This window comes from Lampetra planeri, chromosome 47 (genome assembly GCF_965212315.1).
Source record: "Lampetra planeri chromosome 47, kcLamPlan1.2.h2, whole genome shotgun sequence".
NCBI lineage: Eukaryota > Metazoa > Chordata > Hyperoartia > Petromyzontiformes > Petromyzontidae > Lampetra > Lampetra planeri.
The window spans coordinates 5,645,494-5,658,479 of record NC_136153.1 but is presented as its reverse complement, the minus strand read 5'-3'; the positions used below and the strand labels follow the sequence as shown (position 1 = coordinate 5,658,479).

Genomic DNA, 12,986 nt, shown 5'->3' with positions numbered 1-12,986 from the left:
GGGATTAATATTTTTAAGCGTCAACGAACCGAAAGAGATAAATAAACGGAGTGCATACATCATCGAGTGCCGACGGTGATGTCATGAACACATCAGAGGAGCACGTGCGCTTAAACTGCAGTTCACATGGCCATGCTCGCTGGCCGGCGGCTTAACTAACACACGCGCTCACATATCTCGCACGCACACACGAGCACTCTCTCTCCCCGTGCGCACGCACACACACACAAAGACAAAGATCCCCCGTGTAGCCTTAACAGACTGTAGGGGCAAGTGCTGTTAGCGAGCACCTATGAAAGCCGCAACGGTACACGAGGGGGTGGGTGGCCAGCACCACGCCCGGCCGCCTTTGTCTCCCTAGTGGTGATGTTTACACATCGCACCAGGTACTCATTTGAGGCTGAGTCGACCTAGGGGAGGCCCAGGACCGGTTCACATAATCGTCGCTGGTGTTGGCCGTGAGCGGGAATCGAACTCGGGTGGCCGGGTTCATAGCGCAGCGCGCTAACCGCTACACTATCGCTCCCCATACACACACGCACGCACACACGCACACACGCACACACGCACACACGCAGATTTCTAAAGCACGGGCCGACAAACTACTGTTTACAAAAATGTCACTTTGGAGACGCGAAAAAAATGTTCACCCGCTCTTCTTCCCGCCTCAGATAATGACGAGACTCCTCAGACCGCCAATTGCCCTCGGCATTCCTGGAAACAAATGAGCGCTTTGTACCAGCCACCTCATAGCGTTTACGAATATGCATGGATGTCCATTATTATTGTATATAAATTTGAATACAGCACACTCTGAATTTATAAGATTCCTCCAGTAAAACGGAATATTCTGATTCTAGAAGAAGGTAAAGGTGCAGCAATGCAATTGTTTGCTCCAGCAATTGCACGTGGAGGGACTTGGCAAGAGTAGGCTGTAGAGAGCCGCTCCCCATGGGGTCATATTTGGCCTACTCTTCCACGCCGGAAGAGGTGACCTGCAAATTGACTGCTGTTGTACCACATTTGAGCTGCTGGGTGAAATGGGTTGGGCAGATTAAATAACCTTTGCTCGATAGTTTCAACCGCCATGCCAGGCAACAGCATGGAGCCATAAGAGGTTTTTGTTGGGTTATATCGCGTAAATACAAATGTTTTCGTTAAACCCGCCACCACCCGACACAGCCAATTAGTGAGGTTTGTCACGTAAACAAAACGTGCCAATTCGTTACGAGTTCAACAAACCGGTTGTGTTGGAGATTAAAACCCCAAACATTTACAATTCGAGCAACCATGATGTTACGCCGGTAATTACAACCAGCCTCATCAGGCGACAGGCAGCATGAAACTGGCGGCCTTTGGATTGCAAATCCAGCCCGCTAACCGTTACCCTTACAATGCTACAAACCCCCCCTTCTCCCCACCCCCACAACCCTCCTCGATTTCCTCCGGCGTCTCGGATAATTATCTGAGCTGCGCGTCTGCAAAGCGTCAACGACGGCGGTGACCGACTTCGTTTTGGGCTCTGACCGGAAGCCGACGATGGGGCACTCCTTGCAGATGTTGCACTTGGCCTGGTGCTTGGCAGTCTCAGAGGCAGCGACGCGGTGCAGCACGGGCAGCCACACGAGGGACTGCGGCTCCAGTTTCATCCACTCGAGGAAGCGGCCCACCTCCACCATATCACGGCTGTTGGCCTACATGGCATGGACGGGGGGGGGCGGGCGAGGGTGATGGCACAGCGGCATAAGTGTGATTAGCGTGGGTCTTGGTGCAAATACATATCTGGGAACACTGTCTAATTTCCCACCTCTCTTAAAACTATTTTTTTATTTCACCAGGTAAGGCTCACTGAGAGCTGTGTGGCTCTTTTTCAGAAGCGACCTGGCCACAAATCAAAGCTCAACGAAGTGGCTTATCACGTAGCAGGGCGGGGTTCGTCCACTGGGGGCGCTGGGGCAATGCTCCACCAAGCAGCTGGAGATGAGAAGTATTTTTTCTAAGAAAAATACTTTTCTATGTTTTGTTGTGTGTCAAACAAAATAAAAAGTGTAATGGTTCTTTCAATGTGAATTGCCTAATGAAGGTAACATGTTAAGTTGTTAATATTAGAAATCGCTGCAACATTGCAGATTTGTGCTTAGGGGAGGTCTCGGGGCGGCTGTGAATGCGTCCTCCGAGTGAGAGATGTCCCCTTCGTTCGTCGCGATGAGCTCCTAGCATTGTAGCCACGCTGTGTGAGACCCATTCAGGGCGGGGAAAGAGACGCCCGTGGCTGTAATGAGACGAGGTCACGACTTTAGGTTGCGCTGTGCAAATGTAGCAGGTCACGGCTTTTTGCAGTGTCAAAGGGGTTGTGTAATGTGGACTTGAGGGTCATGGGGACAACATTTGAGTGCTTTGTTGATTTGTTTCGTGCTGTTTATGAATGCCTACCGTTGGTAGACAAGACAGTTACATCACTTTCACGGGAAGGCCAAAAAACACGACGAAGTTGTTCTTAATTAGAACACCACATTTTCAGAGGTCACTCACATCAGCCCCACCTAGTGGAGATGTCACGAGCCGCCACTGTCACGTAGAGTTTTTTTAAGTGCGTATATATAAGCCAAATACTAAATGCACGATTCTAAAAGTGGAGGGAAAAACCGGAGGACCCAGAGAAAAATCCACACGACCAAGTTGAGAGAGACACGCAAAATCCAAATATACAGGCATCAGGGTCGATATTGAAACCCCCGACCTCCTGTATATCAGGTGCGGTAGTTAACATCTTGTCACCGTGGGCGCCACGGTGGCAAGGTTATCTTCATCTTTATCCGTGGCGAGGTTATCCTCATAGCCCCGGTGACTGGGTCACTCCGGCCCGTGGGCCTCAGTGAAGTTAATTGTCGTCGTGGTCATCATCACGTGACGATTTATTGCAGGATGGTGAGAGCTGATGAAGATGTGGTGCTCATGGATCACTAGAAGGAGAGATAAGAACAAGGGCTGGATGGCTGAAATGGCGAGAGATGACTGGTGTGGTGTAGTGTATAGTGCAGTGTATAATGTAGTGTATAGTGCAGTCTATAGTACAAGACTGTGGTGAGGCCGGTGCTGTTGTACGGGGCCGAGTGCTGGGACACAAGATAGAGGGGAGGGACCAAGCTAAGGCAGTCACAGAGATGAGGATGTTGCGGTGGATGTTGGGTTTAACAAGGAAGGACAGGGTGAGAAATTAAGAAGTGAGAGGAAGCCTCAAGGTGGTAGAAATCACAGAGAAGATGAGAGAGAGAGAGAAAAGGCTGCGGGTGTGGTTCGGTCATGTGGAGAGACAACAGGAAAATGATGTGGGTCAGAAGGTGTAAGAGATGCAAGTGGAAGGAAAGAGATCAAGAGGAAGGTAAAGGAAGAGGTGGGGCGATGTGGTGCGATTGGACATGGTGGCCCCGAGGAGCGGAAAGAGAGATGGGGCAGGATAGGGCTGCGTGGAGAAGGTTGGCAAGGACAAACGCATGGAAGGAGGAGGAGGAGGTGAGAGATGATGATGGATTGCGGAGGTCTTCAACCAGCAGTGGGTTGATAAAGGCCCATGATGATTCGTACCGTGCCTCTGATGCAAGACATCTCAAGTCACTCGAGAAAAAGGGGTATTGGAGATGGTAACAAAAGAGCTACTCGGCAAGGTCGTGATTGCACGGCAAATACAACGTGGAAAAAGCACATTCCTGCGGAGGGAGCTGGTAGGAACGTTGGGTTGCTCGGTCAATGGCCAGGGTCAACGGCGGCGTGGTGTATTCCACAAATATGGCCGACTGTGAGGGCGGGCACAAGCCGGCGTGAGTAGGTTAAACGTTGAGTTTTATAAGGGCACCACGGGGTGACCAGCCCCTCCACACCCAGCCCCACCCCTCCCACCCCCTACCCAGCCCCACCCAGCCCCTCTCCACCCTCCCCTCTCCACCCAGCCCCACCCCTCCCATTTTTGGATGCACGACGGATGGACGGACACAATAATCCCCTGTGGGCTGGTGGAACCAGGTGGTTCCTACCAGTATTAATAGAAAAAACTGAAAAGTTCAAGTGTGCTTAAGACACGGTTCAGGGTAGCTGTCGCGTGTGCGCCGCCTGTCCACTCGATAGCTATGCCACTGGATTGGGTCAAAGTCCGTCCATTCAATCATTTACTCATTTGCTCATTCATTTAAGAGTTGAAGGTTATTAATCATTGTCCATAAAAAAAATCCCGAGTTGTCCCAGGAGGTCGATGCCCACTAAGAGTGGTGCAACAATTAATTGCTCAAAAATCGATGACTATACTCACTAATTAATTGTGCGCGTACAAATCAAGTACCGTACAACGATTATTTATGCAAATTTAATTGTACGTAGATATTGGGCTAAAACTAATCACCGAGCTTAAACTGGACTGTCGTGCACAGCGAGTTAACGCTCCCAGCGTAGACATTGGGATAGAACTAATCACCAAAATTTAACAGGGACTCTCTGTGCAGTGAGTGAACGCTCCCACCGTAGTCACCAAATGACTAAGCGTATGGGGCAAGCCATCGCATAAACAATTTTTTACTTCCCGTAATTTGCCCCCCTTTATTTTAACTCTGGCAGCCTTAATCTGATGATGCTGCATTGGAAAACGTAATTTGAAAACAGCGTGAAACGGAGCGCACTCACAGTAGGGGGTTGCGAATGGATGACTCCACCAAGTGTCCTTATAATGGGATTAGCATTTAATTGGTGGCAAAATACCAAAGCATAACAAAACAATGAGGAATAAAACATTTTTGTACGCGTAGGTTTTGTCATGTTTTCTTACGTGTTTTTATGCTCGTAAGATACATATTGTTTGATGAATACAAATTCCCAGCTATGAAAAATGGAATAACTGAAGTCTGTGAGCCGCATGGACAGGATTGGGCAAGGTCGCAGCTCCACCACCACTGTTCACCCACGCAACTGGAGAGACTTACCACTCGATTAAGAAACAACTACATCTATTCAAGAATGACAAAAAATGTTCTTGGTTCTTTCGGTAAAGTCACGTAGAAGGGAAGTAATAAAATAATAAAAATAAAACATAATAAAATAATATAATATAATAAAATAATATAATATTTTATTATGTTTTATTTAAAAATAAAACATAATAAAATAATATAATAAAATAATATAATATTTTATTATGTTTTATTTTTATTATTTTATTACTTCCCTTCTACGTGACTTTACCGAAAGAACCAAGAAGATGAATCCCTGCAGTCACGAAAGCTTTAAATCGAAATGACAAATTTGCCATGAAGATAGAAGAATTTAAGATTATTTTTATGAAACAAGGGGAGCGCTGAAAAATGTAACAATCGCTGTGATGTGCACAAATCTCCGAATGTTCTTGCCAAGTTTCGGGTAACCCTATGTCCGATTCTCCCAATGCCATAATCATTTTCACTAAGAATTGGACCGTCTTCACAAGGGTTACCGTGACCCGCTCTTGCAGGCAGATGGACGGAGGTTAACGCATTAACGCTTTCGAACTTCGACGTAAAGTGTTAAAAAATAAAAACACGTAGGAAAACTTATTTTCTCCCGGACCCTTGGCTCATTTATCAACCGTTGACCCGACCCACCAGGCCCTGTCTGTGCGGGTTGCCTGGCGGATGGAAGAAGCCAAGGGAATGGCCCTGGGGCCTTCGTGGCTGCGGCAGATGGACAGCTGCTGTCCAGAGCTTGAAATGGGAAAGGGGATCTCTGGCTTAGGGGCACTCTGCCACGAGAGACACTTTCGTGTGACTTTGGTGTGACGTCGGTGGGTGTGTGTGTGTGGGGAGCGGTGGAGCAGCCGTTGTTGCGCTGCGGCTACGAATCCGGTGACCCGAGTTCGTATTCCCGCTCACCGCCACTGACAGCGGTGACGATTATTTGAACGGGTCCTGGGGCCTCCCCTAGGTCGACTCAGCCTCAAACGAGTACCTGGTGCGGTGTGTGAACATCGCCACTGGGGAGACAATGGCGGCCGGGCGCGGTGTTGGCCACCCACCCCCTCTCGTGTGCCGTGCCGGCCTTGATAGGTGCTCGCTAACAGCACTTGCTCCTACAGTCTGTTAAGGCTGTACGGGGGATCTTTGTCTTTGTCACGCTGCCAGTTATCTCAGTCGGTTAACCATAATGAAGCAACGTCACTGGCTTGTAACCGTTACATTTGTATCTGCTGCCGAGGTCTAACGATTAGCATGCTTGGGGGGACTCAGATTGCAGAAGTCGCCGATTAAATAAGATGCCCCTCCCAGGAGAAGCAGTTGAAGTGATGGTGCAAGTTTCTTGAATCTTCTTGGCCTCCGACCGCCCAGCAGTGTAGATGGGTAACACCGTTTGGTTTGTGGATCGGCAGGTCCGGGTGCGTTGGGGTCAAGTGTGGGCCCTCTCACCTCGTCGAAAGATGCCTTGCCTGCACGCAAGTGTAAGTTAAACACCCTCGAGAGGGCCTCTCCAGAGCTCCCCCCTCGTGGAGTCCCTGTTGCCGGCGGCGGCGTGAACAGGTAATTGCAGGGCTGCGCCTTAACATTTATTTACCCTTTCATGAACCGCGCGAAAGTGGTGGTGGTGGTCTCGGTGGAACGTACGAACTGGAAGCAGCTGCGCACGCTCGGCTCGATGTTGCTTCCCCCGAAGGAGGCCACCTCTCCGAGTTGCCGGGGAATCTGAATGGCCTCGTGCAGCAGCAGGCCCAGCTGCCTCTGGTCACAGCCGCCCCCGCCCGGGCCCGACACCTGCCGGAACAGGTCTGCACCAACAGCGACGACGGCCTCCGGTTAGCACGGTTGGCGATGTACGGTGCGAAAGAAGTTCAACGTACGTACCACAAACGAACAACAACAACAACAACTGTCTGAGGTTATGTAGGGTTCTTTGGCCTATATTTTACGGCGAGTCGCAGAAGGATGTTAGCTTGTGCCTGGCAGGTAATGTGACGCCGCGTGTCACCCGCACAGAAAGACATTACGACGTCGTACGACGACGTGACGTAACATCGGAACATGTGCACCCCCCCCTTGCCTTGAGATACTGCATCTCCCTCCTGGTCATCTCTCGCTCGCTTATCTCACTCAACCTTTATCGCCGGTCTACAACTCGCTCATCTCTCGTGCACGTCTCTCTCTCATCTCACCCATCTGTTTATCGTTTTGGACGGCCATAGTATTGGGGGCTACTCCAAGAGCCTTTGTGGGCTTGTCTCCATGTCTTGCTTATCTCTCCGTCATCTCGCGAATCTGTATCTCGTGTCTACTGCTATTTTACCTCTCTTGTTCATCTCTCTCTCATCTCACTAATCTATATCTCGTTATGTTTCGGTGGCCCAGAGAGCCTTTGTTGGCTAGATGTGGCCCGCTCGCCGTCAGATAAGGAATCCTGTCCGAATGTATGAAAGATGCAAATAATGCCAGACCGAACAGCAGCGGCCACCACCGAGTACAATTGCTAATGATGCATGCCATGCGTGCACGTGCTTCCGCCAGGCGCGTTCGTCTGTCACCGCTGATCACAGGTGCGTGAAGGATTCACGGCACATGACTCCATGGAGCCTGCATCAGAGGCGGTTACAATGATGAAAACAACACAATATACAGACTTAGTGGCCTTTTGCCAGACCACCGCTGCATGATGAGGGTCTCCCCGCGCCGTGCGGGTCGTGGGGGTTGTTACGTCACAATAATTAAGGAGACGGTGCTCAGTGCGGGTTTGCGAAGGTCGGGGGAGCACAGTAGCGGAAAAACAAACGTTTTCTCACGGTGGATTTTGCTGTACCGCAAAACTACAGCTCACCATGTATCCCCACAGCTTGCTATGCATGGTGGTCACCCGTCCGAGCACCATGCAGGCTCCACCTTTATTATTTTCCGAGTTCTGCCGAGCAGCACAACTACACGGTGGGGCGCCACAGTGGCGAGATGTTGACTCCCTCGCCTGGTATGTCGTGGGTTCAATCCTGACCCTGACGCCTGCTGTATATTTGGAGTTTGCAAGTCTCTCCCCGTGATTGCGTGGATTTTTCTCCGCGTCCTCCGGTTTTTCTCCCTCCACATTTAGAATCAATGTGCGCTTAGAGTGATTGGCTGCTGTTTTAAATTTCCACGCGATAAGCCGCTTTCTTTGAGCTATCATTTGTAGCTGGGTCGCTTCGGAAAAATAGCCATGTAGCTCAGTGGGCTTTACATTCCAAGATAAACATCGTAGAGAGATATATACTGACTGTAATAGCAATGAGAGGAGGCCAAAGCCAAGACGTTGTGTGCCTTGCAGCTCACATTTATACTTCTCTTCCAGCGGGGCCTTGGACAGGCAGATGAGCCCCACTTTAAGAGAAAGGGATCGGATTTTCCCCGTGCGGCTCCTGCAAACAACATCAGGGGAAACATTTAATGAAAAATTGACCCATCACAGCTGGCGGTACGGAACGTAGATAACATTAAGCTGTCTCGCGGTTAAAGAGTAAAAACGAAATAATGACACAATTGATTTTTATTGTTTGGGGAGGTTTTTTTTTTCCGGTGTTTTGATTTAGTTCGAGGGATTAGGCATCATTATCTCGGACAGAACAGGTGCGGTATATATTAGCCGATCATCGTTTTACCACGAGACCGAACGCCCCGCTCAGACGTATAATCGGTGACTTGGTCTTCCTCATCCCTCCATGATCCACCAGCCCCCTACTGCCTAGCTCCGAGAACCACAGCTGCTAACGTCAGGCACGACACAAGAGGAGACGATGACAGCGTTTGTGTGTTTTCGAACACCCCGTGACCTTGAATGCAAACAGTTTCAAATTACGTCTGATCATCCCAGCAGCAATAACCTTCCCAATAAGACAATCTTCATTCGCACAACTGAAAAAAAACCTATGGGACCTTTTTGCCAGTTTCAAAGTATGAAAAATAAGAATAGGCTTAACCCTTTCTGGACATAAAATAGGTGTTAAAATTTTTCGATTTAAAGCTTTCGTGACTGCAGGGATTCATCTTCTTGGTTCTTTTGGTAAAGTCACGTAGAAGGGAAATAATACAATAATAAAAATGCGCTGTCTTCCCAACAGACCTGTTCTTCACCTGATGACGGCTGCTTGCGTTGTGGCCGAAACGTCGTGAGAATTGTATTATGTTTTATTTTTATTATTTTATTATTTCCCTTCTACGTGACTTTACCGAAAGAACCAAGAAGAAGGTGTTAAGATGTTCTTTTTGCAAGGAATCAAGTCTGCATTAACCATACGTACTTGCGGTGTGTACTGTTCGCCTTTTGGCATTCTCTGGTCTGACATTGGCGAGACTAGGCCATAAAGAAGGCCGTCTCTGGTGTAGGCCAAGCAGTTTCCAAGACAATGCATAAATAATTATCGACGTTTCTTTGCATGTTCACCACAAGTGCGTGTGATTAATGCAGACTTGATTCCTTGCAAAAGGTTTCTATTTGGTGTTCGAACATCTTAACACAACCGTTTTATTGCCAGACAGGCTAAAACCTAATCTTATTTTTGATACTGAAAAAAAAAACCCTTCCGATCGTCCTGGCCGGCAAAACTACGAGATGGATCTCCTCTGAACGGATGACCAACGCCGGCTCGCAGTCGGAGGGGAGTCTTCTTAATGAACGGCCGCTTATTGGCCAAGTTTTTCAACAATGAATGACTTGCCCAGTGGTCCAGCGGCTGCATAATGGATTGCCGCTAAGCGATACACAAAAGTTCTCCTAATGCGCAGCTGTTAATCGACCGACAGGCCGTCTAACAAACGACCGGCTTCAGTGGCCCTGGAGCAGCCCGGCCCGTGCTCTCTGCAGTTGGCGTAGCGTGGTTTGGCATGGGCACTGGTTTAAAAAAAAAAATGGAAAAAAAGGTAAAGGTGCAGCCCTGTAATTGCTTTGTTCACGCCACTGCTGGTGGAAGAGTCTCCACTATATAGATGCTCTAGAGCGCCCTGTCTACAGGGTATTTTTGGCCTACTCTTCCACTCTTCCACACTGGCCAGGCGTCTTGGAAGAGGGGGGAGTACCCACACTTTACCCCACCACACACGCGAACTGCGAATAGACTCACCGTGGTGTTCCAAATTACACTGCTTTGGTGGACAGAGGGGGTTTAACAAACCTAGCCCATTGTTTTATCTACCACGCTGGGAGATCGAACTGCAGATCTCTGGATTGCGGGTCTAGCCTGCTAACCACTACACACCACACGGCAGCTTCAGGGCCCTGGTATAATGAATGACATTGCCCCCCCCCCGTCCAATTTTCCTCCTCCCCCACCCCCAAAATCGTTCTCTTCATAGCCCAATTCCTGGGCCCCTCCCCGCCCCACTGCCCCCCCCCTTCAGCGCCACGGGCTTCGGTGCAGTTGCACCGGGGGGGGGGGGGGGGAGTCTAGGGTGGAGGGGGGGGTCCAGCACGCACGACAAGCTGCACGAAGCGGACCGTGCGAGGGCTCACGGGTCGTAGACGTTGAGGAGCCAGTTGAGGGCCATGTCGGTGCAGAGAGGCGCGGCGACGAGGCGCTGGCCCTGCCCGCTCTCCAGGCCGCCGTACAGCTCGGCGAGCAGGCGGCCCACCTCGGTGGCGCCCACCAGCCGCTCGTGGGGGCCTCCCCTCCCGCCGGGGCCCTTGCCGGCGCTCCCTCCGAGGCACGGGGTGCGGGGGTCGGGGCCGCATTGCTCGAGCTGCGTCGTCAGCGCCCCCAGGCTCACCAAGTCCACTGGGAGTCGGGGGAGAGGGGGACAGCAGAGGTCGCAACCGGGTACCCGATACCCGTACCCTACCCAATACCCGGCTACCCGTACCCGGCCGGGGACGGGTAGCCGTTTGCGACCCTGGTGCGGCCGGGTACGGGTACGGGTACCCGTTTGCGACCCTGGTGCGGCCGGGTACGGGTAAGGAATCAAAACCCGTTTGCGACCTCTGGGGGACAGGCAGACCGCACCATCACTACGTACGTCGATCAACGGATTCCCTTCGTTGCACGTGTGCGTCGAGCCCCTGTTGTCAGTCCACTGCTGGATGAGGAGGGCCTCCCTATGTCGTGTTGGTCGTGGGGGTTATTTGGGCCATGCTTCACTCTGCTGGTCAGTGTGGATTTATGAAGGTGGGGAGCATAGAAAGTTCCCTACAACAATACATTTTACCTGCACTTGCCCTCTGATGCTCTCCGTGTAGCCGCCTAAAGCACCCTGTTGTGCATGGAGGTCGCCCATCCAATCACTCTCCAGGCTCAAACCTGCTTAGCTTCTTTGAACGAAGATCAGGCGTATTCCAGGTTTTTATTGGTTAAAGGCTTAATATAGTCATAACTTCACTGCAGCATTTACCTCAATATAATTACTCGATTACGAATATATATCTTCAAAGCCTACACAATGCATTACAATCTATCATGGTGCATTGTGGGCCATAAACAATTACGCTAAATATATTTCACCATGTGAAACAAAACAACTTTTTTGGCCATCAGCTTTGGAGATTAATCTGTGCAAAGATGCGATTATGTATCTTGGTTGTGTGCTTTCACTTTCAAACAAACGTGATACGCACGGCCATCCATCCTGCTTTTCACCTCATGCACTGCTCATTGTGACGATCTAAACCCATCGGGATGCTGGACATTTCAGGCCGATGACGACTACAAAATCTCCTTGCTGTTGTCGTCTAAAACGTTTAACTTGTTAAATAAACAATCGCTGTGGCCCAATTCACATTAAAATTCCCAGCTGCCCTAACCTATGATTGTCATTCCAATCCATTGCGATGGTCAAAGTTTACTGGGAAATTGTTGACGATGTGTGTGCATATGTGTGTGTGTGCGCGTGTTTGCGTGTGTGTGTATGTGTGTGTATGTGTGTGTATGTGTGTATGTGTGTGTGTGTATGTGTGTGTGTATGTGTGTGTGTATGTGCATATGTGTATGTGTGCATGTGCGTGTGTGTATGCGTGTATGTGTGTGTATGTTTGTGTGTGTGCGCGTGTTTGCGTGTGTGTGTGTATGTGTGTGTGTGTATGTGTGTGTGTGTATGTGTGTGTGTATGTGTGTGTGTATGTGTGTGTATGTGTGTGTGTGTGTATGTGTGTGTGCGTGCGTGTGTGGTACATACGACAGAGGGCTTTCTGTAGACGCCTCAGCTTCATTGCCGTCCGGTAAGCAGAAAACCGCACGCTGTTCAGGTCCGCTATGGACAATGAGAAACAGCGTGTGTGAAGCGGCTAAGAGGTCAGAGCGCTGAGCTGACACTGATTAATATCGAATTCAAATCCAGGCAGCTGCCGGCCATTAAACTGGGCTCCCAACTGTAGCGATTTCATGGTGTCAGCCTCGTCACCAATGATTGCACAAAAATCCCAATCACATTAAATTCGTTTACGCACGTAATTTGGGTAAATTCCAGCTCGGAGAATAAAAATTGATACCGGTTTGACCGCTTTGTCAAAAGCCTTTGCTCTCGGGTGACAGAGCTGGTGAGATAGTGCTGCCCCCCCCTTAACTGTGTGGAGCCAGAGGTCACGTGAAGGTAGCCCCTGTGATATCGACGGTTTGTTTGGTCGGGCGACGAGCATTCCTCTCGGTGGCAGGGCTGCGAGAGAACCAAACGGACTCACCGTCTCGTGGCAACGATGCCGAAAGTACACAATTGGGAGATAATGACGACGACAACAATAACTTCAAAAAAGAACATCATCAAAACTGGGCTCCAAGCATTGGGTGTGAAATTCTGATGAGAGGGCATGTAGCCGTCTAACAAAACGTCCACACACACACTTGCCAAATTTCTGCCAAATTGTAGGTCACCGCAATTATCCGAGCGCGAGTTTTCATGAATACGCAATGAGAGGTTTCCTGATCGTGTTCATCCATTACACAGACGAGTAATTAATCTGCCTGCAAACTGTCAGCATTTGAAGATGGGACACATATTAATGAGAGGCCATTCTTAGTAACACACTAATCACAGGCAAATTAA

General features: G+C 49.7%; 1 protein-coding gene across 7 annotated transcripts in view; it reads right to left on the bottom strand.

Moving 5' to 3' along the window:
• The window catches only part of LOC144733531 (dystrophin-like), a 393,684-nt gene that overhangs the window by 22,049 nt on the left and 358,649 nt on the right, over window positions 1-12,986 (bottom strand). For all 7 annotated transcript variants that reach the window (XM_078615485.1, XM_078615482.1, XM_078615479.1 and 4 more), the window contains 5 exons: window positions 12,123-12,197; window positions 10,471-10,732; window positions 8,298-8,383; window positions 6,615-6,775; window positions 1,528-1,694 (listed from right to left, as the gene is read on the bottom strand). In XM_078615485.1, coding sequence (XP_078471611.1) covers window positions 1,528-1,694; window positions 6,615-6,775; window positions 8,298-8,383; window positions 10,471-10,732; window positions 12,123-12,197 — 751 coding nt within the window. The remainder of the gene's footprint in view (window positions 1-1,527; window positions 1,695-6,614; window positions 6,776-8,297; window positions 8,384-10,470; window positions 10,733-12,122; window positions 12,198-12,986) is intronic.